Raw genomic sequence first — 27,238 nt, 5'->3', positions numbered from 1 at the left:
CTCACCCATTCATGACCGTATTGTGCAAGATTACCCGGTCACAACTGACAAATGCAGGCATAGCAATCACGTCTCATTGGAGTGGATGCATGCTCCATCCATAGGCATTTTGAAACTGCATTTCACCATCTCTGCAGTGCAGGAACATTTTCATCACGTTAGGCTGAGATTGTCAGAGGCCTGAGAGAGTTTAGCCACCCAAATCCCAGTGAACGTCCATGGAGATGGACACTTAACACTGGTCCTTTTGAAAACTGCAGATTTAAAATATTATAACACTCAGCTCTGATATAGCACTTTTTATCTAGATCTCAAAGCACTTCATGAAGGAAGGTCAGTATCACTATAACCATTTTAGTAATGGAAAAACAGTAGTAGCAGCTGCTGAACTTCCTATATGCAAGACACTTTTAAATATGCTCCTACTCAGATCAAGGGTGTTCTTGAAAAAAAAGAAAGGTGAATCCATACTAACTGGAAAATAGGTAGATGAATTTGAGCACATTTTATTTACTGTTCTCATGGCCACAGAAAATTCAGTGTAGATTTCAAGTTGGGTTGGTTGGAACTGGCCGTATAGTTTGATGCATACAGTATTTGTTCGGGGTCTTTGATTGGCTGAGTCTATCTCACGTAGTCAGGCGGTGCAGCACAAGCTATCTGAACTGTTTATCTGATGCTGATATCTATGTCTTCGTATAAAATTATCATATACGCACCCAGGCCTGTACTGCTGTGGTAACAATACCCAGGTCAGTCACTGTGGTAACTACTTTTTTTTACTTGTCTCCTATCTATTTTGAATATGTAGAAAAGTCCCCTGTGCAGAGTAGTTGAATCTCAAGGGAAGATATATATGTATTTTAGGGCAAATGCCATCACACCTGCAAGATTAACCACGCCACCCTTACCTAAATCACCAAAGTAGTGAGAACAAGTTTAAGGTGAGGTTCCGACTCTGAAAATAACACAAACATAGCACAGTGGGTTTCCATGTTTATTGTCTTGCAACTATTTCCATACCAGGTGTGCTCTGTCTCTAACTGCCATCCATGCAAACTCAATATGGGTTTCCTTCTTGTGCAAGTTCAGATTCTGCAGGCCAAATTCTGCTTCAAGGGACACCTAGGTAATTGCACTCTCTTCAGATGATGCACCAGGTAACACCTGTGTAATTCCAGTGATTTCAAGTGTCTTGCACAAGAGTAACTGACTGTAGCTTTGTAAACAATGCCGTTAATGCACTAGAAAGAGTCTAGAAAAACTGATTTTTGTCACTGAAGTCGGCAGACATGACCTGATATATACACACAGCTGATCTGTTCAGCAGAAAAGGAGTTTTCTCAGACCTTTTGTCTGTCTTGCCTATTTGGGTCTCAGTCCTGCAATGAGGTCCATGTGGGTAGACCCTTGCAGAGCTGTATTGATGTCAATGGAGTTCTACACAGGGGCACAGGGTCTGCCCACAGTGAGGTCAGGTCTTCAGCAGTCAGTTTGTCTGTGTGTAGAACACCAAGCACCACAGGGACTTGTTTGGGGCCTCCAGACACTATTATAATACAAAATGAAAGAAATAACAACAACAGCAACAGAAAGATGCCGTTTTACATAATTACTTTTTACGGTGGAAGAGCAATTTAAAATCCTTAACAGACAAAATGCAATTCTCTTAGTACTCAGGGTAATTAATAATTAAGGTATTCTACCACCAATAATATAATACAATTGCAGGAGTCATTTGACAGAGACACAGAAATGGTACTAAATAAAGCTGAACTTGTCTCTATGAACCTTGACCCTGCAATTCTGATAGGCCTGGCTGGAAGCACTGAGTCACTGGATGTCATCACATGGACAATGGGCAGAAACACCTGGCAAAGGTTTCGGCCCTGAGGACTCCCTGATTTTGCTTTCTTCCTCAAATATTCAAGCGATGTGGCAGTCAGAGCGGAAGAGGAATGATAATGGGGAATGTTACAGAAATTAAACAAACCAAAGGTAGCACCTAGTCCTCACCCAACCTCCCTGCAACCCAATGGGGTTGGAAAAGTTGTAAGAGCAGGAGTCATGATCCAGCCACATTGCTAAATAGTGACTCTATGTACTCTGGGATGAATCTTTTTTAAATTATCATTTCTTTCTGATTAAAAAAAAATAGCCTTCTAAACCACTATGGAACCTTTTCTGAGAATTCAAGACATAAGATCACCCTGTGCTATACACTTCTGAATGTAAAACAAAGATTGAGACAAATTTCCCATTACATTTATTTACCAATTTATTCTCATTTTATAAGCAATAAGTCCTTTCTTGGGAGAAACTTCAATGCTGTGTTAAAACCTACATAAGCTTTAAATGTAAAGTTGAACTTTTCTCTGTGGGGGATCAACCTAAGATATGCAACTTCAGCTACAATAGCATAGCTGAAGTTGACGTATCTCAGATCAACTTACCTTGCATCCTCACGGCACGGGGTCGACTGCCGCCACTCGCCCATAGACTTCGCTTCTGCTTCTCGCTGTGGTGGAATGCAGGAGTCGATGGCAGAGCGATTGGGGATCCATTTATCGCGTCTACACTAGATACAATAAATCAATCCCTGATAGATCAATCACAACCCGTCGATCCGGCAGGTAGTGTAGACGTACCCTGAGTCACTGGATGTCATCACATGGACAGTGGACAGAAACACCTGGCAAATTTTATAAGCAATAGGTCCTTCTTTGTGAGAAACTTCAATGCTGTGTAATCCAATGTAGGTTTTAAAACAACTCCCCACTTCCAGGGAGAGAAAAAATCTAAAACCTTATTCTAGTTTATGGAATAAGACTTGGGCAGTGGCTGTTAAACCCAAATGTTAGAGGCTTATCCTAGACTGTGAAGGGTGGAGCAGAATACTGTCCTTTTTTCCCCTTATCTGAAGGGTGCCTAGCCCAATAAGGCCTTGACCCTTGATTGGGGTCCTGCTGGTCATCTCTGGGAATTAGCTCTCCAGCCGTTGGAGCGCCCTCTGCAGGCCAGTGACACATCTTACCTCACTCTGGCCTCCGGTGCCCCGTTATCTGGGGTGTTGCCCCCGGCAGTAACCCCACAGTTCTGGGTCTCCCCCTTCCAGGGGAACCCCCACTCACTGTCCCCACTTCGCCTCAAGTCTTGGCTACTGCCCAGTCTCCATCTAGCCCCCATTCACTGGGGTAGACTGCAGTATAAGCCACTCATCACAGGCAAAGGGGTTTGGACCAGCTGCCTTTGCCTACCCCTGGGCTGCCCTCTGCAACCCCCAGTACCTGTTGGCCTTATGCTAGGCCGCAGCCTGGGGCTTTCCAGGTGGAGCTCCCCAGCTCCTCTGTCTTTCCCCAGCCCTGTTCCACTCAGGTACCCGGTCTCTAGCTCCGTGCAGCCAGGCCCATCTCCCTCTGTAAACAGAGAGAGACTGCATGGGCCTCTGGCTCACAGCCTTTTATAGGGACCAGCTGGGCCTGATTGGGGCATGGCCCCAGCTGAGCCTACTTTTGCCCAATCAGCCCAGGCTTCTTGCCCCAGACACAGCCCTCTCCTGGACTGTTTTAAGCCCCAAAGGGCAGGAGCAGGGGACCACCCCACTACAGGGTCCTTAGCTGTTACTGCAATAAAAACAAACACAGTCTAAAGTTCACAAGTCCTCATTTAGAATAGATTTGATTTTTCCAAAAGCTGAAACAAGCCTTAAAATGCTTAGCAGCTTCTAAGATGAATACGATTCTTAGTTCAGAACATGCCTCAGTATATACATGGCTAGAAACACATGATGGCAAAGACCAGAGTAAGGATTTCCATCCGAGTCACTAAGCACTAGTGTCCAATTTATCATCAATACTTTGAAATAAGTGAAACCCAAGCAAACCCCACAGGGATTTTATGAGAGGCAATGAAGGCTTGATTTTCAAAAGGGATGAGTACCTAACAGCTCCCCAGCCAATCAGCTAGAGACAGACTTGAGAGACCAAGACTGCTGCAGGCAGAAGTTTAGAGCATCATACTCGACAAATTCCCTGCCACCCATGCACGTTAGTCCCTCCTGTTCTCCCCTTGTGGCGCACAACAGTTTAGTCTTCTGAGGGCTCTAACACTTGGTTTAATTCTGGTTGTTGGGCTGGGTGCAAGGGTGGCTGGGTGGTGTTAGTGGCCTGTGATATACAGCAGGCCAAACTAGATGACCTGATGGTTCCTTCTGGCCTTAAACTCTATGACTAATTAGTGCAAAGTAGCACAGACAGGACGGACAGACCCAGGAGATGTGCGTTTAAAGTGGCTCTCTATAAGAAATGTTCCTTGCTTATCTCCCTAGATTTATTAGCCTTTTCTCTCCTATCTACCTCTTTCGTTTTTCCTTTCAACCACAAAGGAGCAAGGGCATGCACTGGCAACACACCTCCACAGAGCAGAGAAGGGCTGGGGAAATAAGGAGAGGGGCAAAGTGGAACCTAAAGGCTTCAAAGCCAAAACTTTTGCTACCACATAACTGCAGCATCTTCCTGTCTGATACTGGTCGCTAATGACCCAGCAGGTCCAGATGACTTTATCATATGTCGGTTCCCTAATCTAACAGATGCAAGCTGAAGCCCTGAATATATTAACAGCAGACAATGAGCTTCTCTCCTCGATTAAAATATCTGGACCATCATTCTTTCATCACCACCTCTCTCTTCAGTGCTCCTTTTAAAAAAAGTTTATATTCTTTTCCCAACGATTAGTAAAAATGGAAGCAACTCAAAAGTGCTCACGTTTATTTTAACTAAGCTATGTATTTCAATAATAAAATGTAAGTACTTTAAAAGCAAATTAAAGTGAAATACGACTTTAGAAATTCTTTCCTTATAGCGATAATAGTGATTATACAAAACCAGCTCCTCTTTTCGAGAGTCTGCTATGTGCATCTTCTAATCACACTTACTTTCTGAAAAAAGCAAGTTTCTACATCTCTTAGCACTGAGCAGCCAAAACAGACACTATAGGGAATACTAAATTAGACTGCATTCTTCCTCAAGTATCTTCAGTTGAATTGTCACTGCAGAATCTATTGCTCAGGAAGAAGTAAAAGGCAGAAAGAACACAGCTTGAGTTTCAGATCTGAGGTTGAATCTGCAGGGCTGACACTCAGAAAAAAACATCTTTTGATATATAAATTGCACAAATGAAAGAGAAGCACAATCATACTTTTGTAGTCACTTTAACTATAGTTACAGATTTTAAAATGAAAATTTTTCCATAACATAACGTAGCATTGAAAAAAAACAAAATTACCATAAATTAGAGAAATCAGAAATTAAAATTTAGTCTGAGTGATCTGTCAGCACAATTTATTAGTTATCCTATGCAAATTGTGGGGGGTGTTGTGCCAGTGGTGGCGGTTGTTTTTAGTTTTTGTTTTGTTTTCTTGATTGTCCACATTAAATACCCTTAAATTTGTCCAACTAACAGAGGAATTTTCAGTCAGCTCAACAATACAAAGGATCACCAAAGGAGACTCTATGGGCTTGTCTACATCAGAAAGTTGCAGCGCTGGTGAGGGAGTTACAGCGCTGCAACTTAGGAGGTGTACACATCTGCAGGGCACCACCAGCGCTGCAACTCCCTGTTTGAAGCGCTGGCCGTACTCCCGTTTTGTCTCGGGTGTAGAGGATCCAGCGCTGGTGATCCAGCGCTGGTAATCAAGTATAGATACTTACCAGCGCTTTTCTTGACCTCCGTGGAATAAGCAGGTATCCCAGCATACCTGAGGAAGCCTCTGGTAATCAAGCTGGTCTCCTTCCCCGGTTTGCTCTCGCGTTCCCCGAACAAGCAGGTCTCCTTCCCTGCGGTTTGCAGGGTGGTTCGGGGAACGCGAGAGCAAACCGCAGCGAAGCTGGTCTCCTTTCCCGGTTTGCTCTCTCGTTCCCCGAACTCCCGAGCAAGCAGGTCTCCTTCCCTGCGGTTTGCAGGGTGGTTCGGGGAACGCGAGAGCAAACCGCGGCGAAGCTGGTCTCCTTTCCCGGTTTGCTCTCTCGTTCCCCGAACCCCCGAGCAAGCAGGTCTCCTTCCCTGCGGTTTGCAGGGTGGTTCGGGGAACGCGAGAGCAAACCACGGCGAAGCTGGTCTCCTTTCCCGGTTTGCTCTCGCGTTCCCCGAACCCCCCTTGAAGCCGCCCAACAGCGCTGCAGTGTGGCCACATCTAACACCACTTGCAGCGCTGGTTTCTGTAAGTGTGGCCACTCTGCAGCGCTGGCCCTATACAGCTGTACTAATACAGCTGTAACAACCAGCGCTGCAAAATTTTAGATGTAGACATGGCCTCAGGTACTGAATTCCTTCCCCCCTTCCTGATGCAATGCTTGATTCAGCAAGGTCAAAGGAAGAACCGCTTTATGCTGGCAGTGCGCACTGCTAGTGCAAAGGTTAACATCACAAAACAGATGAACCAGCTCTTACAGAGTTTCCTCCCTGCCCTCCACATATTCCCTACTTTTTTATTTTGTAAGGCTGCTTGTCATTAGAGGGGTGGAAAAGACTTCTTTGTATTCAGTCAAGAACCGCAGACCCCCAACAATTGTTGTTATTTTTGTTGAAGGTAGCACTAGTATAATGGTGATAGATAGATGAGACTGGACAACGAACTCCTCTAGTTAGAACAGGTAAAAATAAGGGTGGTCGCATTGTAAGTTTCTCAGCATTGCCCTAGCATGTCTCATCTCTAGAGATGAACAGGTAGTTTAATCCTGACACGAATTCAAACCATAGCCTCTGCTGACACTGCCAATAAAAATACTCTGATGGCGGTTTTCAACCTGCGACACATTAACTTCAGCCATTGCCTCAGAAGGGCAGATTAATATCCTCAGTATGCACAAGAGACATCCACTGACAGCAGTAGGAACTCCGGGTGGAATCCTGGCCCCAATGAATGAGAGTTTTGTCAGCAGGGTCAGGATTTCACCTTCTGTACACCAATCAAGGGAAATTCAGTTCCTAAAACAACACTCAGCTCAGGTTGTTTCCATTATTGGCCATTAAAAGGAAAAGTACAGCTATTTTAAAAGCAGACACACAAACTCTGATGGACAGTGTATGCTCAAAAGGCATTGCCCTGCTTGAGACAACAGCTTATGACATGAAGAGTGATAAGAGTCTTACGCACAGCATGCCCAACCTCCTTGTGCCCATGTAACTAACTGGTGCTTAAGGCCAGTTAACCTGTCCTCTCCTCAACAATCTGATTAGCTTGCCTCATGGGCTACTCCCTGCAAAATGTTGTAAAACACACAGCTAATAACTTTGAGTTGCAATAATGGAAAACAGTTGGATAAACTCAATGTTCGGTCCTACTCCCACTTAAAAATGGCCAGAACAACCTCAACATTAGTAATAAAAAAGACAAGACACGCTGGGATGAGAGCAATTTATTCCAATTGCTTAGAATCGGGCAGAGAGCAGGTTTTTGGAGGTGTTTGTACAATGGGGTTCAGATATTATGGTGAAGGCACTTGTACACTGAAGCGATACGGGCAATATAAATACCTAAACCAGGGGTTCGCAAATGGATTTCCATAATGGAATCTCTCAACCAAACCCTCATTCCTATCTAACAACATTTGACAGGCAGGGTGGTTATGGTAGAATGCCCATGACCTAGATAGGAGGGAAGTATCTTCTAGCTGCTACTGCAACATGAATATTCAACAAGAAGAACTTTCAGCCTGCAATGAATGTTTTTAACGCAGGTATGTCTACATACCATGGAAGACAAGCCTTTATTATGCAAATCTTAACAGAGAATTAGTTTTAGTTATGTCAATGGGCTTTGATGTACTATTCATACAGCGAGGATGAGACAAACTGCTACTACCCTAGGCCCTGATCCTGCAATTGCATTGTCACTGGGACTCTGCATGGGCAGAATGATCTGCATGCATGGATCTGATTACAGGATTGTGGTCTGAGGGGCCCGATCTCGCAGACTTTTGTAATTAGTAGTAAATGGCTGCAGATCAGGCCTATAGGTAAGGACTAGTTTGCACTAAACTTTTCACATCCCAAGGAATTTAATTCACAAAAAGTCTTTGAAGTATATAATTATTAATACTAAAAATACCCTGTTTATTACAGTCATAAACTTTCAAAGAAATAAGACAGATGAATGCTTAAAATCAATGGCTTGACAAACTATATTGAAGCAACTCGATGAGCTGCATTAACCAAAACAGTACAATACTCTGTATATACGCTGAACTTCATAAAGAAAAATATTTCACCGTTAATAGCTTTCTATTATACAAGTTATAAGAACAGTATTTCAAGTTGCTAAAATTCAGAGGGGAATTGCTTTCTTTATGTCTTTGTAAACAGCCCGGGTATATTAGTTATGATCTATTCTTTGATTAATAATTTTTTCAAAAACTCTTTAGAACATGTACATTTATCACTGCAACCATAATAAGTGGTGTCTAGCTCCAGTGGCAGAAACTCTGTAGGAAACAGATTTAGCAATTTAAATGTTTTATAAGTTTTTGTAATTGAAGAAACTTTTCATAATCTGACATTTGTTAAAACCACTTATTAGAAATTATGCAGCACAGTAGCTGTGGAAATATGAGCTCGCTTCACAATTATAAAGTCAGCCTATGTAGCCCTTTTCTATTGTATGAAGTGGCATAAACCCCACGGCGGCCTATCAGCTAACTGGCAGGCAGGGGGCTGCTCTATTCAAAGTGAGAGATACAAGCTGCAGGGCAAAAACCTGGCAGCTCCCATCTGACCCCACAATCCCCTACTGGTGACAGCTCCAAGCTCCATAGCAAATTAGGCCTTCTCATATTACAATTGGAGAAGACAGATTCCATTAGCAGTATCTGAAATTGAGTGGAGAGCTGCACTGTTATCAGACTTGACTCATAAGCACTGCTATTAATCAGAGCTATGATAGCATTTATATATTTCAAGCTATCTGCTGCCGCTGTGATATTCTGCTACAAAGGGTTGATGGGACTTAGGAAAGTGAACAATAGAGCTTTCTGGGAAAAGCAGAGTAAATCAAGAAAGTCTATGACTTCCGCACATTCTGAAGGGATTGCGGTTTACATAAATTTTCTCCCAATTGGAGACTGAGCTCTTCCTCATCTTACACATGGGATTTAGTTGTCACTCAATGGTAACAGCTGTGAAAAGGTGAAGCGGCCCACCGCTCAGAATATTGCCTTCGCTTTTAAAGCAATTAACCCATGAACAGGAGGATACCTGGTGATATCAAAGGGATTAAGCTAGGCAGTGCATTATTAACATTTCCTTGAACTAATTCTAACTCTGACTAGCTGTCAGAAAAGACTCTTCAGTCTTTAAAAAAAAAAGGAGTTTTGCCCTGCTTTCTTCTTCAGAATGAAGCACAGCTATTTGAGCCTAATGTGCCTACTTTATAACAAAATGCAAATGAACAGATCTGTTAATGTCCTTAAACAGCCTGAACTCAATGCAATTTTATATCAAGTATGAGAAAAAAATATATGATCAATTAGCCAGGGGTCATGGCAGATAGTCTTCTAAAAGGAAATTAATACTTGAGTACTTTCCATTCTTCTATCCCTATTAAAACTTGGTAACTACTTGTTACTTATGCATAGCTGCTTTTGAAATTGTGAAGATTTTCATATTATGCTATAATAGCAATAATCTAAAATAATCTCTAATCTGGAAAATCCAAATATACCTTAGTCAGAAAATTCCTCATTCTCTAAGGTACTGTATTTTAATGTTCTGTTCTTTGCTGAATACATCGGTGGTCAAGGGTGTAACAATTGGGGAAAAAAATAGGCTCTCTGATTGCAGTAAAGTACTCCCCACTGACTCCGGATTAATAAACTAAATTTCTGCATTACAGCTGTGGAATATTTGAAGTCGTTCCTGGATCCCTATATTACCAGTAATGGAAACTTTGATAAGTCAGTTTGTCTGAAAATGAACATAATCAAAATGTAAATGTGTAAAATGCTCTAAAATATAATTTCATCAGCTCAGTGCACTGTAGGGTCAATGTATTAAATGAACCTTTATCTCTCTACTGTATATGGCTGCTAAGTTTCTATGCTTTTGGGTTAACTTTGACGGGCAATAAGGGAACACTTCTCTCTTACACTCAGGTCTCTTTTCAATTCCATCGAAAACGTTCAACTCCCTACTGACTATTCCTGCTGGAGCAAACTGATACATGAAGCACCCAGGGGGCAGAAGAAGAGGTTTCCCAACAGTTGATGGCCTTCCGGCTCTGTTTTTGTTTTAAGGAAGCAACATATTCTGATAAAACTGCAAGATAACTTTCATACAGTTTTTTGCTTCTGCCTCCTGCTATTAACCACCAGTGCACTTTAGCGAGCACAACAAAGATCACAAACCTTGCTAACTTTCCAACTCACACGATTTGCAAGACTTCTTCTCCAACTGCCGACCACAACCTCAGAACATAAAATACGGTGCAGTGAACCTCAGAACGTTTAATATATTAGGTTCCATCTACATAATACAAAGATGATTTCATAAGAAAGTGTTCCTTGTTTAGGGAGGGGGCTTTGTCTCAGATTTTTATTTATGTTCACAGTTTCTTACAGCATGAATTGTTTTGACATATATTAAATGAACTTCACTTAGTGCAACATCACTTGAGAATGAAGCTGCAAAACATAAAAGAGACACTTCTGAAACAATGACTTTTACTCTAGCACTATGACTGCAAGTATAACTGCTTCTCTAAAGACTACTACACACTAAATATGCAACTCAATATAGGTAATTAAAATACCCAACTATGAAATGAATACATAGAAAATATATACTTAAAGCAACAAAATGCATAATACTGAACTTCTTTCTACAATAGAGAATGCATCTTCTATGCAAAACAAATTATACTTTGGAAATCATATTATGCAAACACAAAAGATTCTTTTGTAAAATGAATAAATATTAACTGAAAGGAATCATTCATACTTTCTACATACTGAAATTATAATATAGTTTCTCGGTATCACAAAGCAAAAATTAATGAATTATTGACTTCTATTATCAACAGTCTAACTAAAGAATTCTTTCTAAATGCCACTTTATGGACCTTAAAAGCAGTATGTTAAGAAATGTAAAGAGAAAAAACGATATTTTGTAATTGTAGCTCTAAAGAGTAAGCTGCTCATTCAGTAAAAGTCTTGCTTACTGAAAACAACTTTTTACATCAACACATTTCAAGTGGCCTTTGTTTTAAGAAACAAAATCTGTGGTAAAAAAGAAACAGGAGTTCTTTATATGTACCCCAGCGGTAAGTACAGAGAACACCATGTGAACAATTACCTGGTCGAAGTATAAATCTGTTTAAAGAATAAATGTACTGAACACCATTCAACACTAATCCCGTATGTACTGTAATGTCCTCTTAAATAAGAAAGAATGCCACTATTCAGAGACTCAAAAGCCTCTCATTAAACATGAAAATAAATTCTTCTGACCTGTGAATGAATAAACTCGTGAAATATCTCAAACAAATGCCTGACAAAGGAATAACCCTCCTAAAGGAATAAATTTCCAGTACACATAGGCTGGAAAATAACAAAACACAACAAAAATTAAAAAAACAATGTTTCACTGTAGTGGATGTATAAGCAAACGTGCCCTGCTGGTGGTTTTACATTCACAGAAGAAAGGTTTTTAGAGGTTAAGTTCAGGTCACACGACAAATGAAATTGTAACAACCCAACTGACATTGTATAATGTCTTCTTCCACTCAATCAATAGGGCACTGTTAGTCCTATTTCCATAGAGATGGCTTGCTCCTTTCTGAAGGGGGCCTATTGTTTGAGGAGAGAGATTTGCCACTTGAACTGTGTTGTTCCCAAAGGATACGTACTTCATCAATTATTTGTATTCTAAACATCTACATATTTTCATATTAACATCTGCAGCATACCTACAGCAAGCATGAGCACTTGGCTGTTTTTCTCTTGACCCTGACAGGTTTTCAGAAGCCACTTAACAATCAGCTAAATTGTAATTAAGGCACAAAGATGTAGAAGGATTTGATACACTGTTTTACAGAGCTCAAGGTGTCTAGAAACCTCATTTAAAAAAATGCAACAACCCATAAAATTTTAAAGATATTAAAGTAGATTGTGCCAGTACATTTTCAGAAAAATGTATAAATGTGTAACAGCAACAGTTCTTTGTTAAATAAATGTCTTAACACTAAGAATTGATTTAATAAAACACCACCATACCATACTTTTGAAATATATTTGACACACAATGCCTCAAAATGCACTTTATCAGTGGGCACTGCTGAGCTTCCATGATGTTAACAAAGATAACATATTATTAAGAATTATGAAAAGTTACTTTAGAGACAGAAAAGATTATGGCTGATTGTTGACTTGGCCATTTCAAAAGATTCTTGTTGCTCTTTTAAATAAGTTTTAAATATGACAACTAACAAAATTAATTTTAGAATCCCTGGTTTTCCTTTAAGAGTAAAAAAGCACCCAAAGCTAGTTCCCCATTTTAATATTGCTTTTGTGTAAGAAAACTTTTTTTAAGTTATTGGGAGGGGGAGAATTACAAGGCTTCATAGGCCAAGTTTCAGCACATAACAGATGTCTTAGTTATAAACTAAGAACCAAGGAAGATCATTAATGACAGTGCAATAATAGGAACCATAATAATGATCAATCAGAAAGATTTAGAGCATAAAAAAGGTGTTCTTCTTGCTAATTAATTCAAGTGTTATGATGTTTTGTGCCCTGACACTGTGCATGGTGCTGTACATAAAAGAAATGACAATACTTCCTGCCCTGAAAGTTTACACTCTAAATATACTATTACAAACTGAGAGCCTTTTAATTAGAAACATTAACCAGATTTATTATTATTTAAGGATAAAAATGATGGAGCTAAATTTTATTTATATGCTATTATAGAGAATTATCTAGAACATAATATAGCTAAAGATATTTCAGTCTATAGACATGCACTTTGGGGTACAGAATGAAATCATGTATGAAGGACTATGTTTGGTTTTAAGGTACGTATCTTATGTTAAAATATCAATTTCTCTTTAATAAAAGAGAGCTTGTCGAATGACAGGGGCCATTCCTGTGTGGAGCTGAGAGCTCTCAACACCTACTGAAGTTTGTCCGAGTTCAGGGTATTCCAGCTCCCATAAGCTCAAGTCCATTGTTAATTTCCTTATATATATTTTAAGTTACATTTTGCGCTTCCACTCAAAGAACGTATTAAAAATTCTGATATGATTTGGTGACATTTTCAAGTCATGAAGTATGCCCTATTTTTCTCTGTAAAAGAGAATTAGAAATTGTTTAAACCTTTTGCCATAATCCTCTCCGATATGGGTCAGGCTAAGGTTAAGAGTATAGGGAACTATCACATCAAAGACAACCAGGGTTAACAAAATCCAGAATCACGTGCAATTCCAGTTGTCTTCTTGTTACAAGGTTAGAGGTCTAGAGAAAATGGAGAGGTTAGAAGGTTCTGATTCTCCTGCAGACTGCAACGCCTACAGTGGGAGCAAGCAGTAAACCACTGTAATAGATGCAGCAGCCAATATTGATCTTTGCTGTTCACATTATCCTTCTTGCAAGTATTCTGAATTAGAATGAATATCCATTACAGCGATGTAACTAGAATGCAGCACAGGAATGAAGACAAATCAGGTACCACAGACAGGTATCTGCCCATAACCTCTAACATAAGCAATTAAATTAAATTTACAGTTTACCAATAGGTAAAGCTCATCTTGCTAATTTAAACGGACCATCTGCCTCTTTATATAATGACAAACTTCATTAGTTCTGGTTAGTTATCCTGATCGATGATTTGTAATAATGAGACTGAAAAACTTGTCAATCCTTTTTAAGAAGAGTGCTGGGGTTTTTTTAAAGGAACTTTTGTGAAGGGACGTAGGCCAAATGTAGATTAAACTATTGCTAGTTTAATCAGATGAATCTATTACAGTTCAAAACTTAAGGAAGAAAATCATGGTTAAAAAGGCCCGGAGGTATTGCTGGCTAATCTAACCCACATTCTGAGATGTGGAAGAGAGCTGGGAGGAAAAAAGATAAATACTAGCAACTACTTTACCTGAAAACTGTGTAATAAAGCAAAGATGCTGTTGCTGCTCCCAATAAGCCACAGAGAAGATTTACTCGGTAGGCAATGGAACCAAAAGGGAATAGACCAATGACCAGTTTGGCCAGCAGAGTGAACAAAGGGTAACCAGGAGGATGGGCAACCTACAGACAAACCAGTAATAGGTTCACAAAGTTTCCATACAGCTGAAGTAAAAATTGCAATGACATTCTAACTGAGAAGTATCTTCTTTATTAGCCTGGTATTATACACGATGGTCTATCATCAATAACTAGGGTCTTTGAACAGAAGCTTCTCTGTAACAATCTTTTTGTGCCAATTTTAACTTAGCAAATATTTTCTTTAGTAGATTTGGCTACACAAATCACCCACAATAATGACTCACTTAGAAAAGAGGTGACACATTTCATTATGATTTCTTAAACTGCTTGTTGTATGGGGTCACAGTATATTAGGGTCATTCAAAAGGCTGTTTTTAAAAAAGCAAATTCTGAACTATTTTATTGGTTAGCAAGCTGAAAGACCACACTGCTATCGGATTACCACCATGCTGACAGTCCTAAGGTCTTGCCTAAAGGGATCATGCACCATAATAAAGTTTATTAAATAATAAAACTTATTAAAATTGTTAACCCGATTTATTTTATTCTCCCCAGCTTATACAAAATTTGGGTTGATAATAAGCCAGCTACTGTATATACAGTAAAGCCTTTGCTTTATAATTTACTTTAATTGGATTTAAAACTTGAAGTAAATTGTCGCGTGCTGTACTTATAAGTTAGTAAAAACTGTGGTTTGAAAATAAATTAATCTACTTTACTCCATGCTTAATTAAACTTCCTTAATTCCTAAAACTGTTAATGAGAGCATTGATTAAACAATAAAACTAATACTTACTCCAAGCTCATATGCGGCTGTGATCAGCTCCCCTGTGAAAAAATAATGTAAAACCAATAATTACTATTAGGAAATGACACTCCTCCAAAGTTTTCAAAATCCAAATGCTTGCATTGGGGTTTTGCATTAATTTGACTGGATAAAACTGTAAATCTGTAGAGATTTAACAGCATGAAATTTTCTAAGAATATTTTCTCCCTCTGATGTCGTTGCACAAAATATCTTTTGTATGTTTTTTGCAAGACTCTTATGGACAGATAAGCGAAGGTATAGGTAGGCTGCATTAAAGGATGGCCTGATACGTTCAAGTTACAGACATTATTTTAAAAAAATATTAAACCAAGACTGCTTGTTTCAATAACTTTCAAGGAAAATAGCATTACAGTTTGTATAGTTTATACTGCATTGTTTCTTAACAACCTGGTTATTTCTCATGAAAAAATACAGTTTTATATTTTTAAATAGGGCAAAAAAAATCATTGTGCATGTATGCCTGGGTCAGTTTATTTAAGAGACCAGCTATAACATGGTGCAATTTGAATCTGCACCATTATTTATTCAAAAAGTGACCCTTGTTCCTGCTAGGAGATATTAGACTCAGCTGACATCTTCATTATATGATATAGTTTAGATTTTATATTTCCTTTGTATTGCCTATGATTTAAAAAAAAATCAAGAAAGAACTGTGTTAGCATAATAATACTAGCATTTCTACAGTGCTTTATATCATTAAAGCATTTTACAAACATTATGAAGTCATATATATTAAATATATTCAACACACAAATACATTTAAACAACAGGAAGACAACAACACAAGTAGTCACGAAATTCAGACTTAATGCTGATATTTTATCACTAAATGGAACATCAAGAATCTAAGTCACCTTGAATAGTTTGCTACCTGACATTCTAAATCAGTGATGTGATCCTTGCCTTGAATTTCTAGTGCCTTTCTTAAACGGAGAGCTGCAGTCTCTCTGCTGTACTAAATGTTACTGGTCATTATTATTACTATTATTATACACGTTTTAAAGTGCTTGTGCAGTCTTTTAAGGTGCAGTCTGTATGGCAAAAAGATACATGATACAGAGATAATATGAACTGCATTGCTTCTTGCCGTATAAATGGCTAAGTGTATATTACAACAGTTTTTTTCATTTTCAAATAATTCTATAACAAAGATAAGAATTATACAAGAAGTTTTTAAAAACCATCCAGTTACAGTGCACAATTAGGAAAAAAAGGTGGTAGTCAAGTTATACTACCTGTTAATCACTGATGTGAAATCAGGGATCTTAAAGCATTTGAGAAACCCTGAGGCAGCCCCTGCTAGCATAAAAACCTCTCAGCCCTTGGTTTTGTGGTGCTATAAAGTAAGTGTTATTTTTATTACTACTCTATTTTAGGAAAGTTTCCATATAACGGAGGATCTACAAAAACACAGTTCAGATTTGGAATTTACTCATCCCCAAATTTGTTAATCCATAATGGCTACAGCATTTCTGAGGTATTATAAATCCAGGAAAGCCAGCAGGACTTGATTCTGCATGAAAACGAGCAATGCAGAGGAACTGGGCGTTCTTGCTACCCAGAGCATACTAAATAGGGTGCACACCTAGCTGCAACTTGCTAAGCCAGGGTCATCTCTTTTCTTCTGCAGAGAATTAGGTAGAGCTGGGAGTGGGTTTAGAGACCTGGGGTGGAATCCTGAATTAATTGGACTTCAGTGGCAACAGGATTTCACCCCTTCTACTTAGATGTGAACATATAAATTTAGGTTCAGTGCCAGTGGTTTTATTGTTCCATAAAAGTTACTAGAGATCTCACAAGGCAGAAACTCCTCCTAGGTGCACACTCAGCAACAAGACTAAGATGTTCTGGAAAGCACAGCGCAAACCCCAGTACAGAAAGTTTAGACAGCATTCGCCAAAAGCTATCATAACCACAGCCTAAGGCACGTTAGCACAGCAAACCTCTGTAATTTGTTCCAAGTGATTCCCCAATTTTGACTACGACCATCGTCTAAGGTCTCCTTGTTTTCCTTTGCAAACAGAAACGTATGAACACCTGCAGCACACTGCGTCCTGGAAAGCAGAGTCATGAGGATCAAAATTAGCAGCCACTGTGAATGTGGCTAAAGGTCACAATAATAAAGGAACCCCTGAATTAGGCTTCCTGCCACTTTAAAAGCACTGTGATAACTGCATACCTGCACAGTTGCTAAGGAAGCTGAATTATCCAGACTTCAACTTGTTGGATTAACAACAGGTACAACCAGGCTCAACAGAGTTGGATTTTTGCACTAACCTGTAGCCCAGGGGTCCGCAACGCGGTGCCAGCGGGCCCCATGGGGCCCGCAGGGGTGTCTAAGTGCGCCCGTGTACTGGCCGGCGGACGAGCATCTGCCAAAATGCCGCCAAGCAGCGTCATCCAGAGGTGTCGCTGCCAAAATGTCTCTGATTTTTGGCAACAACGTCTCTGGATGACACTGCTCGTCAGCGGCGCCGCCTACTGACGTTGCCACGTGGTGGCATTTTGGTGGATGCTTGTCCACTGCCACGGTCCTCCGTGGCGCCAGACGAAAAAGGGTGGGGCCACTGCTGTAGCCAAAGGCACAGCCCATAGGACTGAGCCAAGAATAGGGCAGCATCTGAAACAGTATCACGAACTATATCTGAGGGCATGTCTACACTACCTCTCGGATCAGCGGGCTGTGATCAATCCAGCGGGGATCGATTTATCGTGTCTAGTCTAGACATGATAAATCGACCACCGAGTGCTCTTCCATCGACTCTGGTACTCCATCGGCACAAGCAGCATAGGTGGAGTCGACGGGAGAGCAGCAGAAGTTGACTCACCGCAGTGAAGACACCACGGTAAGTATATCTAAGTACGTCGACTTCAGCTACATTATTCACATAGCTGAAGTTGCGTAACTTAGATTAATCCTCCCCCGCAGCCCCGCCAGTATAGACCAGGGCTAAGAGATGGCTAGGGACTCAATTATATCTTTCTAGGATATTGGGTAATGTATTTGTTGAAAATGCCTATTATTGACAAGAAAGATTATGCACTATTATGCTGATACATATTACTATGGTATTGATCCATACTGTGGACAAGAACAACATCAAGATAATATGTATGTAAACTGCTAAGAAAAACTGTGTGAAAAGTTACAGGATGTATAGCATTGTCAGTTGTTAAGAATTACAACACAGCTTTTAACAAAAGTGTTAATCAGAACAAATACCAAAACCTCTAAAACACTTTATGCACCAACCTTCATTTGAAAAATGAAACAGTATAAAAGAGACAAAGAAAGTGCTGCTGCAATCTTGACAAACTACTAGGGGTATGTGATTTGTAGGTCTGCACACAGGACAAGGAGCCAGGAACAACTGGATTCTAAATTGGCCTCTGACCCTGCCTAATTCTATGACCTAGAGTAAATCATCAGCCACTTAAATCTCTCTTCCTCCATTTCCCTGGCCATCTGTAAAATGCGGATAATAATGACCTACCTCACAATCACGCTGTGGGCATTAATTAGTGTTTATAAAACACTAAGCAGTATTATTACATAACAGGATATATGTGACACTGATATAAAATCAAGACATGAACATGAGCTTAACTTTAAAAAGAGAGGACAACATGGTGTGTCTTGAGGCTCAGAATATAGAGTGCTGCTATCTGAAACAGAGAGAAACATTCTTTTCAACTTGAGTCTATCTGATCCGTTTTAAGCTCGTTTAATGTCTGTAGATGTTTTTGAATTAGTTGTAAATTTTATTCTCTCTTTTTATTATTATTATTATACCAGCAATGGCAAAACACTATGGGAAAGCTGCCACTGAAAATATCTGCATCATTCTTGGCATTTACATTTTAAGATTACAACACTTTAAGGACAATTTTTAGAAAATATAGTATTTTGAAAATATTGGGCTGCCTTTCAAAACTAAGTATGATTTTAGACCCCAATCCTGCAAATACTTAAGCACTTGTGCAACTTTACTTAAATGAGTAGTCCCATTGACGTCAATGGAACTACTCTCATGACTAAAGTTAAGTGCTTGCAGGATCAGGGTCTTAGAGCCCAGATGCTCAGGGACAAAATTTACAAAGGACTTGTTTGTCCAGGGGTGGGTTGAAGGGAACTGACCTAGTCCTTAAGCAGAAGTGCTTATCACGACTGTAGTACTGCATTTATTGATTCAATACGCTGTAGTTTATCGCTATCAGTCACTGTTTTGGAAGGAAAAAACCTGATCCTCCCAGTGGGATGTGGTGTGGAAATGCTGGAATCCGAGATGCACCTATTCAAATATTTTAAGTGGAGGCCCATGTAGAAGGCTAGGAAGAGCGGGGCTGGAAATGTCCTATGCCTCAGCAAGATCCAGCTGCCAAGCCCCAACAGCCACAGATGGTGTAACTGGTAGCTGACTCGGAATGAAATGGAAAGAACAAGGGAAGAAGAGACACTATCAGGCAGACTACCAGAGGGACATGCTACAGGAGCACACCTCACATTAACTGCTGCTTAAGCCTCACAACACATGCAAAGACCGTCACTTATGTCTTTGTCTTACTCACCACCTCAAGTGGAATCTATTGCAGACCGCCTTTAAGGAATCTCTCTTGCAGTGTATCAAAGGCAATCCCTCTGAACTAAAAGCAGGCATTTCCATGCGGCTATCTTGGTGGCAACACAATTCTTATTAAAGTTCGGGGCCTCTTGTGATCAGTCAGCCAATCATGCTAAACTGGGCAATGGTGTTGTGACACAACTTAGCACCTGCCTCTGGAAATTTCCACTACATGCATCTGACGAAGCGGGTATTCACCCACAAAAGCTTATGCTCCAATACGTCTGTTGGTCTATAAGGTGACACAGGACTCTGTCGCTTTTTACAGATCCAGACTAACACGGCTACCCCTCTGATATTTGACATAGTACAGTGGCACTCGTAATATGCTAGGTTATTAGTAGCAGAATTGTGGTAGTATCTACAGACCACAATCACAGATCAAGTCCCCTTCGTACTAGGCACTGTACAGAACAAAAAGATAACGCCTGTCGGGAGGATAACGCCTGTCGGGAGGATAACGCCTGTTGAAATATCACCAACATAAAAAGACACAGGGTGGATAAAATGAATACAACATACAAGCAAACAGGTCTGAGGGATGAATAGCACATGCCTTGTTGTATTTTGGGTTTTGCTGCTGTTGTTTTTGATATACTGAGATGTAATCAACGCCCAAAGAACTAAACTCATTTTAATTTATGGTCTAATCAGGAAGCAGAATTTTAGAATCACAGAAGTGTAGAAGTGTCTATCCCCTGTACTGAGGCAGGACTAAGTAAACCAAGCCCATCCTGGACAGGTGTTCGTCTGATTCTTAAAAACCTCCAGTGACAGAGATTCCAAAACCTCCCTAGATAACCTATTCCACTACTTAACTATCCCTATAATTAGAAAGATCTTCCTAATGTCTAACCTAAATCTTCCTTGCTACAGATTAAGCTGATTACTTCTTGTCGTCCCTTCAGCAGACATGGAGAGCACGTATATCACATTTGCTATACTTCTTTTCATCCTGGATACAAAAAACTGAGCAAGATCACAATCAAAACAGCACAGAACTCTTCCATAAACTGTAAACATGCATTATAGATATAAACCACAGGCATTGGCTAAGGTAATACAGGTATGTATCCCAGCAGGGATTATTTTAGAAGATGAAAAGGTTATTATTGTAAATATATTGTTAATTCCAGATTAACATATAATATGGTTAAAAAATTTAAACAGGCAAAGGAAGATGCTTAAAATTAAAATAAATGTTAAACTGAATGAGAAGTCATCGAATTGTGCCCTAGCTAGCCAATGAAATGATATTGTTACCCCATTGTCTCTCCCTTCACCCTCCCATTGTCTGCTGAACTCACTTCTTCCATCTTGTCTTAAATATAGTTTGTAAACTCTTTGGGGGCAGGGACTATCTTTTTACTCGGTGACTATACAGCATTTAGCACTACAGGGGCCCAGCCCTCATTGGAGCCTCTAAGCATTGGCATAATGATAATTACAGCCCTGCAGCCAGCTTACTTGCAAGGCATGCAATGTAGCTGAGGACCCAAATGTGCACTTTATTAGGAAGATTTTTGTGAAGTGAAACAATTCTGTTTTCTACTGTCCTTAAATCAAGTACTTATCACATGAAACACTATTCAGCTTTGTATTAGTGTATGCACAGTTATGCTAAGTATATATTACCTTCAAATTTACAATCCTGCCAATGTAAAACATCCACAGATTAAGCAGGAAATATTGTACTTTGCATAACTATCAGCCCACTACTAAAGAAATCAAAGGCAACTGACCACAAGTCTAGGAAAAAAGCATTGAAAAGTATAATTTAAGATTAAAATTAAAATATAGTTCTAATTGGTTTTCCATTCTAAAATTACTTTCTCTAATTAAATCCCAATTTCCAATAGGGAGCAATGACCAGGGACAAGAAACATCTTGGATTCAGAGGTTAAGAGGCAAAGCCTTGAATAAACTGCTCAGCTCTTTTGGAGGCTGGGAAAGAGAAAGCAATGTAGTCTGTAAGTCCCTTTAGGTAATGAGCATACCATCTGACACACACTAACTCAAACTATCAGAGGGGTAGCCGTGTTAGTCTGGATCTGTAAAAGCAGCAAAGAATCCTGTGGCACCTTATAGACTAACAGACGTTTTGGAGCACGAGCTTTCGTGGGTGAATACAGACATGCACCTGACGAAGTCGGTATTCACCCACGAAAGCTCATGCTCCAAAATGTCTGTTAGTCTATAAGGTGCCACAGGATTCTTTGCTGCTTTTACTAACTCAAACTGCAGCTGTACAGGCCACATGCAAACAAGAAGTTTAAACAGGACGAGCCTTACAATTTGCAAGTTCCCCAAGGAACTGGAGGAAAGATGACATTTTCCCTTCCTATTGGCAGAAAAAGAGAGAGTTTGTTTCCCATCTTCCCCTACTAGGACAAATCAGTCTAGTCAACACACTGCCACGTCGAATATAGCCAGACACGTGCTCAAAAGAGTAAGAGCCCAAGCAATCCCATATTGTCTGCAACACTGGCTCGTCTTGGACACAAATTGTCCCCCCAAGGCTGCTTTCTAAATCCCTTATTGAAAGGCAGGACACAGACACAACACACGTCACAAAACCTGACATCACATGAAATCAGCATGGTTTGGGGTGTGGCTCCAAAATAAATCTCAGAGAGTAAGCTGAGGTCCCAAGAGGTTTCGGAACCCTCCTCCACTGCAACAGAGCACAGCAACCGGGCACAGAGGAAGCAACCATGCCTGACCCTGAGAGACCATCCCTGGAGTGGAGGGAAGAGGCAGGAGAAGGCTACATAGCGCCTGGACGGTAGTCTTCGTCAGACTTGTTACTGCTCATTACTGCCTGGCTATGGTAGATTAGGGGTACAGGCATGGGAGGGCTTCTGGGCCTGTTAGGGAGACAGTCTGCATATACTCTTCTCAATTCTCACTTGCTGGGGTGAGACTCTCCTCATTCATTCCCACCCAAAGTCTCTCCCGGGGAAAGGGAAGTGGTTGCTGTACAGGGTTCTCTGCTTAAGGTCCCTCTGTAGAACCCTGACTTTGAACCTCTGACTCGCACCCCCTGCCTGTTTTCTCATTTGTTGTCCCACAAAATCAGTTAATCCCTCTATTCTCTTTTGGCCCTTCCCCTCTGAAGAGGGGCAGGCCCTTCTGATTTGGCAGTTAGATCCTCAATGGCGAGCCACAGAATCATAGGACTGGAAGGGACCTCAAGAGGTCATCCAATGTTGGAGATTCCACAACCTCCCTGGGCAGTTTATTCCATGCTTAACCACTCTGACAGTTAGGAAGTTTTTCATAATGTCCAACCCAAACTGCCCTTGCTTTAATTTCAGCCCATTGCTTCTTGTCCTGTCCTCAGAGATTAACGATTTTTCTTCCTCCTCTTTGTAATAACCTTTTATGTACTTAAACTGTTATGTCCCCCCTTAGTCTTCTCTTCAACAGACTAAACAAACCCAGTTTTTCAATCTTCCCTCATAGCTCATGTTTTCTAGACCTTTAATCATTTTTATTGCCCTACTCTGGACCTCCTCCAATTTGTCCAGATCTTTCCTGAAACGTGGCACCCAGAACTGGGCACAGTACTCCAGTTAAGGCCTAATCAGAGCAGAAGAATTATTTCTCGTGTCTTGCTTACAGTATTCCTGCTAATACATCCCAGAGTGTTTGCTTTTTTTACCACAGTGTTGATTCATATTTAGCTTGCGATCCACTATAACTGCCAAATTTCTTTCCGCAGTACTCCTTCCTAGGCAGTCATTTCCTATTTTGTATATGTGCAAATTACCATTCCTTCCTAAGTGGAGCATTTTGCATTTCTCCTTATTGAATTCCATCCTGTTTACTTCAGACCACTTCTCCAGTTTGTCCAGATCATTTTGAATTTTAATCTTATCCCCCAAGGAACTTGCAACCCCTCCAAGCTTGGTATCATCCACAAACTTTATAAGTGAACTCTGTATGCCATTATTTAAATCATTAATGAAGATACTGAACAGAACCTGACCCAGAACTGATCCTTACAGGACCCCACTGATTATGCCCTTCCAGGTTGATTATCAATTACTGATAACTAGTCTCTGCCAACAGTTTTCCAACCAGTTACACACACACCCATTTAGAAAACAGGAACCAAATAGGGCACCAGGCACCATCTAGAGTTTTCCGCTTGGTGTCCCCATCCAGAACCTTGATTTTGACCCTTTGCCTTCACTCCCCTTCCTGTTTTCGCACTGGCTGCCCCCTGTACTTACTGATGTTCTAGGTTTTGCGTCCCGCCCCCCCTGCCCCCGCTCATTCCAGGGGTGAGCCTAGGCCTGCCCTCCCCAGAATCCAAAGAGCAGGGGAAGGTTGTACACAAAAGCACAACTTGCCGCCCCCCACCCCGGTGGTTGGGGGCTGTTTGTGCTTGGCAGACACTCCCTTCGGGGTCTATGGGGGGGGGGTTAGTCAGTCTCTCCCCATGGAGATCTGAGCGGGGGGGGGGGGCACACCCGCTGCAGTATCACCGCCCCCGGGCTGGGTATCCCGCTGCGCACTGCAGGAGCCCGGGCTGGGGCAGTGGCGAGACGGGGGTCGCTGAGCGACACCCCCAGGGGGATGCCCTGCTGGGGTGCGGCCGAGCTGGGCGGGTCCCGTGTTCCCGAGGGTGCAGGAGTCGCTGGCCCAGCTACAGCCCCCGGCCAGCGGGAGGGGGCCCAGCCCCGTCTCCCCTGCAGGAGGAAGCGGTTCCCGGGCCCGGACGCTGCAGGCTGGGCGGGGGGGGGTCCCTGCGCCGGGGTCGCGGGGGCGGCCTGGCTACTTTACCCGAGTCTCCCCCGGGCACGGACGGCGGCAGCGTCGCCGCGTACGCGGCAGCCACGGCAGCGCCCAGCGCCCCGGCGAAGCCACCCGCTCCATGTCGCTGGGGGACCCGCTGCCTCCCCGGGCAGCTGCCGGGCTGGGCACCCATGTGCAGGCAGCGCGCCGCTCCTTCCGGGAGAGCCGCGGGGCGGTACCACTGCCGCAGGTCGCGCGGGGGGGGCCCACAGCGGGGGAAAGGGCGGCGCTGTGGTCCGACCCTGGCCCCGCCTGATCTCCCCCTCCCCGGGGTTGGTACATTCGGAAGCGGTGGGAAGGAGGGGGCGCCGCTGTCTCCCTGTGCCCGGTGCTCCCTGCGGCGATGAGAGGTACTGCGGGCGGGAGAAACCACTGCGCGGGGGGCGGGAGAAACCACTGCGGAGGGGGAGCATTGAGGAGGCTGGAGCAAGGAGGAAAGCAGGGGAGAGATGAGGCGGGGAGACAGACAGGAGGGTAAGGGGGGAGGAGGGGCACAAGGAGGGAGTGGGGGCGGGGCACAAGGAGAGACTTGGGAGGGGAAAGAGACTGGGGGAGGGGCACAAGAAGGGAGTGGGGGAGGAAAAACACTAGGGGGGGCACAAGGAGAGGCTGGGGGAGGGGCACAAGGAGGGAGTGGGGGAGAGGAAAGAGGCTGGGGAGGGGCACAAGGAGGGAGTGGGGGAGGGGAAAGACACTGGGGGAGGGGCACAAGGAGAGAGTGGGAGAGGGGAGAGAGACTGGGCAGGGGGACAAGAAACGATGGGCAAGGCAAAGGGTAGGGATTTATGGGGGGGTGCTGTGGGTACCAGTCTGGTTCAGTCAGGCATATGGGCTCAGCTGTCACCTCATCTCCTCCTCGGTGGCATGTCTGACCCTGCCCCTGGCCCATGCCCCTGGTTGGTGGACAGCTCCTCACAGCTGCTTTGCCAGCCCCTCATGCTGCAGGCTGAGCTGAGCCCTGGTTTACACCCGGCTGTGCCCAGCTGACAACGCCACAAGCCATCCCCTCACCCCAGCGACAGGATCATCAGGAGTGGCATTCCTGCAGCTGTTAGAGCCTGGTGCTCCCTCCACTGCAGCTCCTGTCAGTCACCTCTTCCTCTCCGTCCTGCTGGCACAACCTTAGCTTATGTTCTGCTCCTTCCCTGACTGGCTAATCTCCCAGCTGGGCCACTCCTCTCCCATCTTCAGTCAGAGCAGAACAAAGCTGCCATGAGCATCACACTCCTTCATCACTTTGATCACATCTCCCTCCCTCCCCCCGTTATTATTAATGGCAGAAGAGGGGGTGTATAAGGTAAATTCAACAGCATAGTAGACAGCTGCACCCATATGAAGGTGGTTTGCTTGCAGTTGGTCCTGGTGCCTCACTCATCTCCCACTAGTGACTTCAAGCAGCTGCAAGTGCACTGTAGTGTCCTCACCCCTGGCACCTTGCCTCAGCTGGCATGCTAAATCTAGTGAAGGTAACTAGCTGGGGCAACGCAAATGAAGGACGTGACAGGTTCTCCAAGTGCATGCCCAGGAATTGTGATCAAACATTAGACCATAGAAACTAAAAGAAGAATGGAAATTTGGCCCCCTTGTTGTTGAGCTGACAGATGGGGATTGAAGAAGAAGAAAGACAAAAGGGACCATTAAATTCACCTGGCCTGAGTTCCTACATAGCATGGTCCATGGAACCCTGCCCTGTAATCTCTGCATCAAGCCCGTACCTTCTGTTTGAGCGACATCATAAATGTTATATGTACAGCGGTGGCACCTAGGATTCCAAGTGATGGATTAAGGCCCCATTGTGCTAGGTGCTGTACAAACACAACATGTTGTTGAGGCTTTGCACTGACGTCCTTTGGTCTTCTGCATCTCTTACAAATTCCTCTTGAATTTCTAAAGTGTGTGAGAGCTCTGATTCTGCCAACACCACAGTCTGATTCCCTCCCACATCCCCTTCCATTCCCAAACTTGTCCCCAAATGTCTCTTCTTCCTATCTTTGTCTTCTTTCCCCAGCCTGATTTCAAACTTTTTATGCTGCCTCTTAATATTGGAACATATTCCCAAATAACATACACTAAGGGTATCCCCATAACTTCGTCCTCCAAATCTCTTTTGGAAACACTTGCTCCTTGAAGTTTACCAGTCTTACTGCCCCCTGCCACTCCAGTTATTATACGTACAATTCATGACCTTAGACAGAGAAGGTAGGCTCCTCTCATCTGACATACACCTGTGTAAATCAGGAGTAAAATCAATGATGTTGCACTACTATTAGGAGGTGGACAATGAGGGCCTTAGAGCAAAGATTCTGTTATGTGGTTTTTGTTTTGAGCATCTTACCCACTGAACAGTTAAGGTGCTGTACAAATAAGGATTTATGCCCTGAACGGGCATACGTTGTAAAACGCTGATCAAGGAAAGGATTGCAGGTTACAGCGTACAGAATGTTAAAAACACCAGCTCACTGTGTGGTAGTTGTTAGGGAAAGGAAATAGAATACTGAGAGGTATTGCTAGAAGAACAAAACACATCTGTAGAAATCATTATGGGATTGTACAAAAGACTAGTGAGGCCATACCTGGAGTATAGAGGCAGATTAAAGAAGGGCTTTTGAATACAAATATAAAAGGTATAGAAGAGGGTAAAGGGGATGATAAACAGTCTTATGGATTATATCTAAGTGGAGATGTTGGGAAAATTAGGTTTGCATTCATTAAAAAAGGAGATTAAGGACTGACAT

The 27,238-nt window shown here is 42.3% G+C and overlaps 1 protein-coding gene across 10 annotated transcripts in view; it reads right to left on the bottom strand.

Annotated features, from left to right (window-relative positions):
• Nucleotides 1-24,655, bottom strand: part of TMEM260 (transmembrane protein 260) — a 50,890-nt gene extending 26,235 nt beyond the window's left edge. For 2 of the 10 annotated variants that reach the window (XM_030562982.1, XM_030562983.1), the window contains exons 1-4: nucleotides 24,492-24,655; nucleotides 15,046-15,077; nucleotides 14,140-14,291; nucleotides 2,454-2,573 (exon numbers count right to left, since the gene is read on the bottom strand). In XM_030562982.1, the coding sequence (XP_030418842.1) occupies nucleotides 2,454-2,573; nucleotides 14,140-14,291; nucleotides 15,046-15,077; nucleotides 24,492-24,636 (449 nt within the window). In that variant the 5' untranslated portion in view covers nucleotides 24,637-24,655. Of the gene's footprint in view, nucleotides 1-5; nucleotides 997-1,023; nucleotides 1,550-2,453; nucleotides 2,579-14,139; nucleotides 14,292-15,045; nucleotides 15,078-17,021; nucleotides 17,097-24,491 lie in introns of those variants that run through there. The other 8 variants (XM_030562984.1, XM_030562985.1, XM_030562990.1 and 5 more) reach the window with 8 other exon arrangements.
• Between the last annotated feature and the right edge of the window lie 2,583 nt (nucleotides 24,656-27,238).

Source organism: Gopherus evgoodei, chromosome 4 (assembly GCF_007399415.2).
Source record: "Gopherus evgoodei ecotype Sinaloan lineage chromosome 4, rGopEvg1_v1.p, whole genome shotgun sequence".
In the NCBI taxonomy this organism is placed as follows: Eukaryota; Metazoa; Chordata; order Testudines; family Testudinidae; genus Gopherus; species Gopherus evgoodei.
Note: the sequence above shows the minus strand (reverse complement) of the source record. Positions and strands in the feature narration are given on the sequence as shown.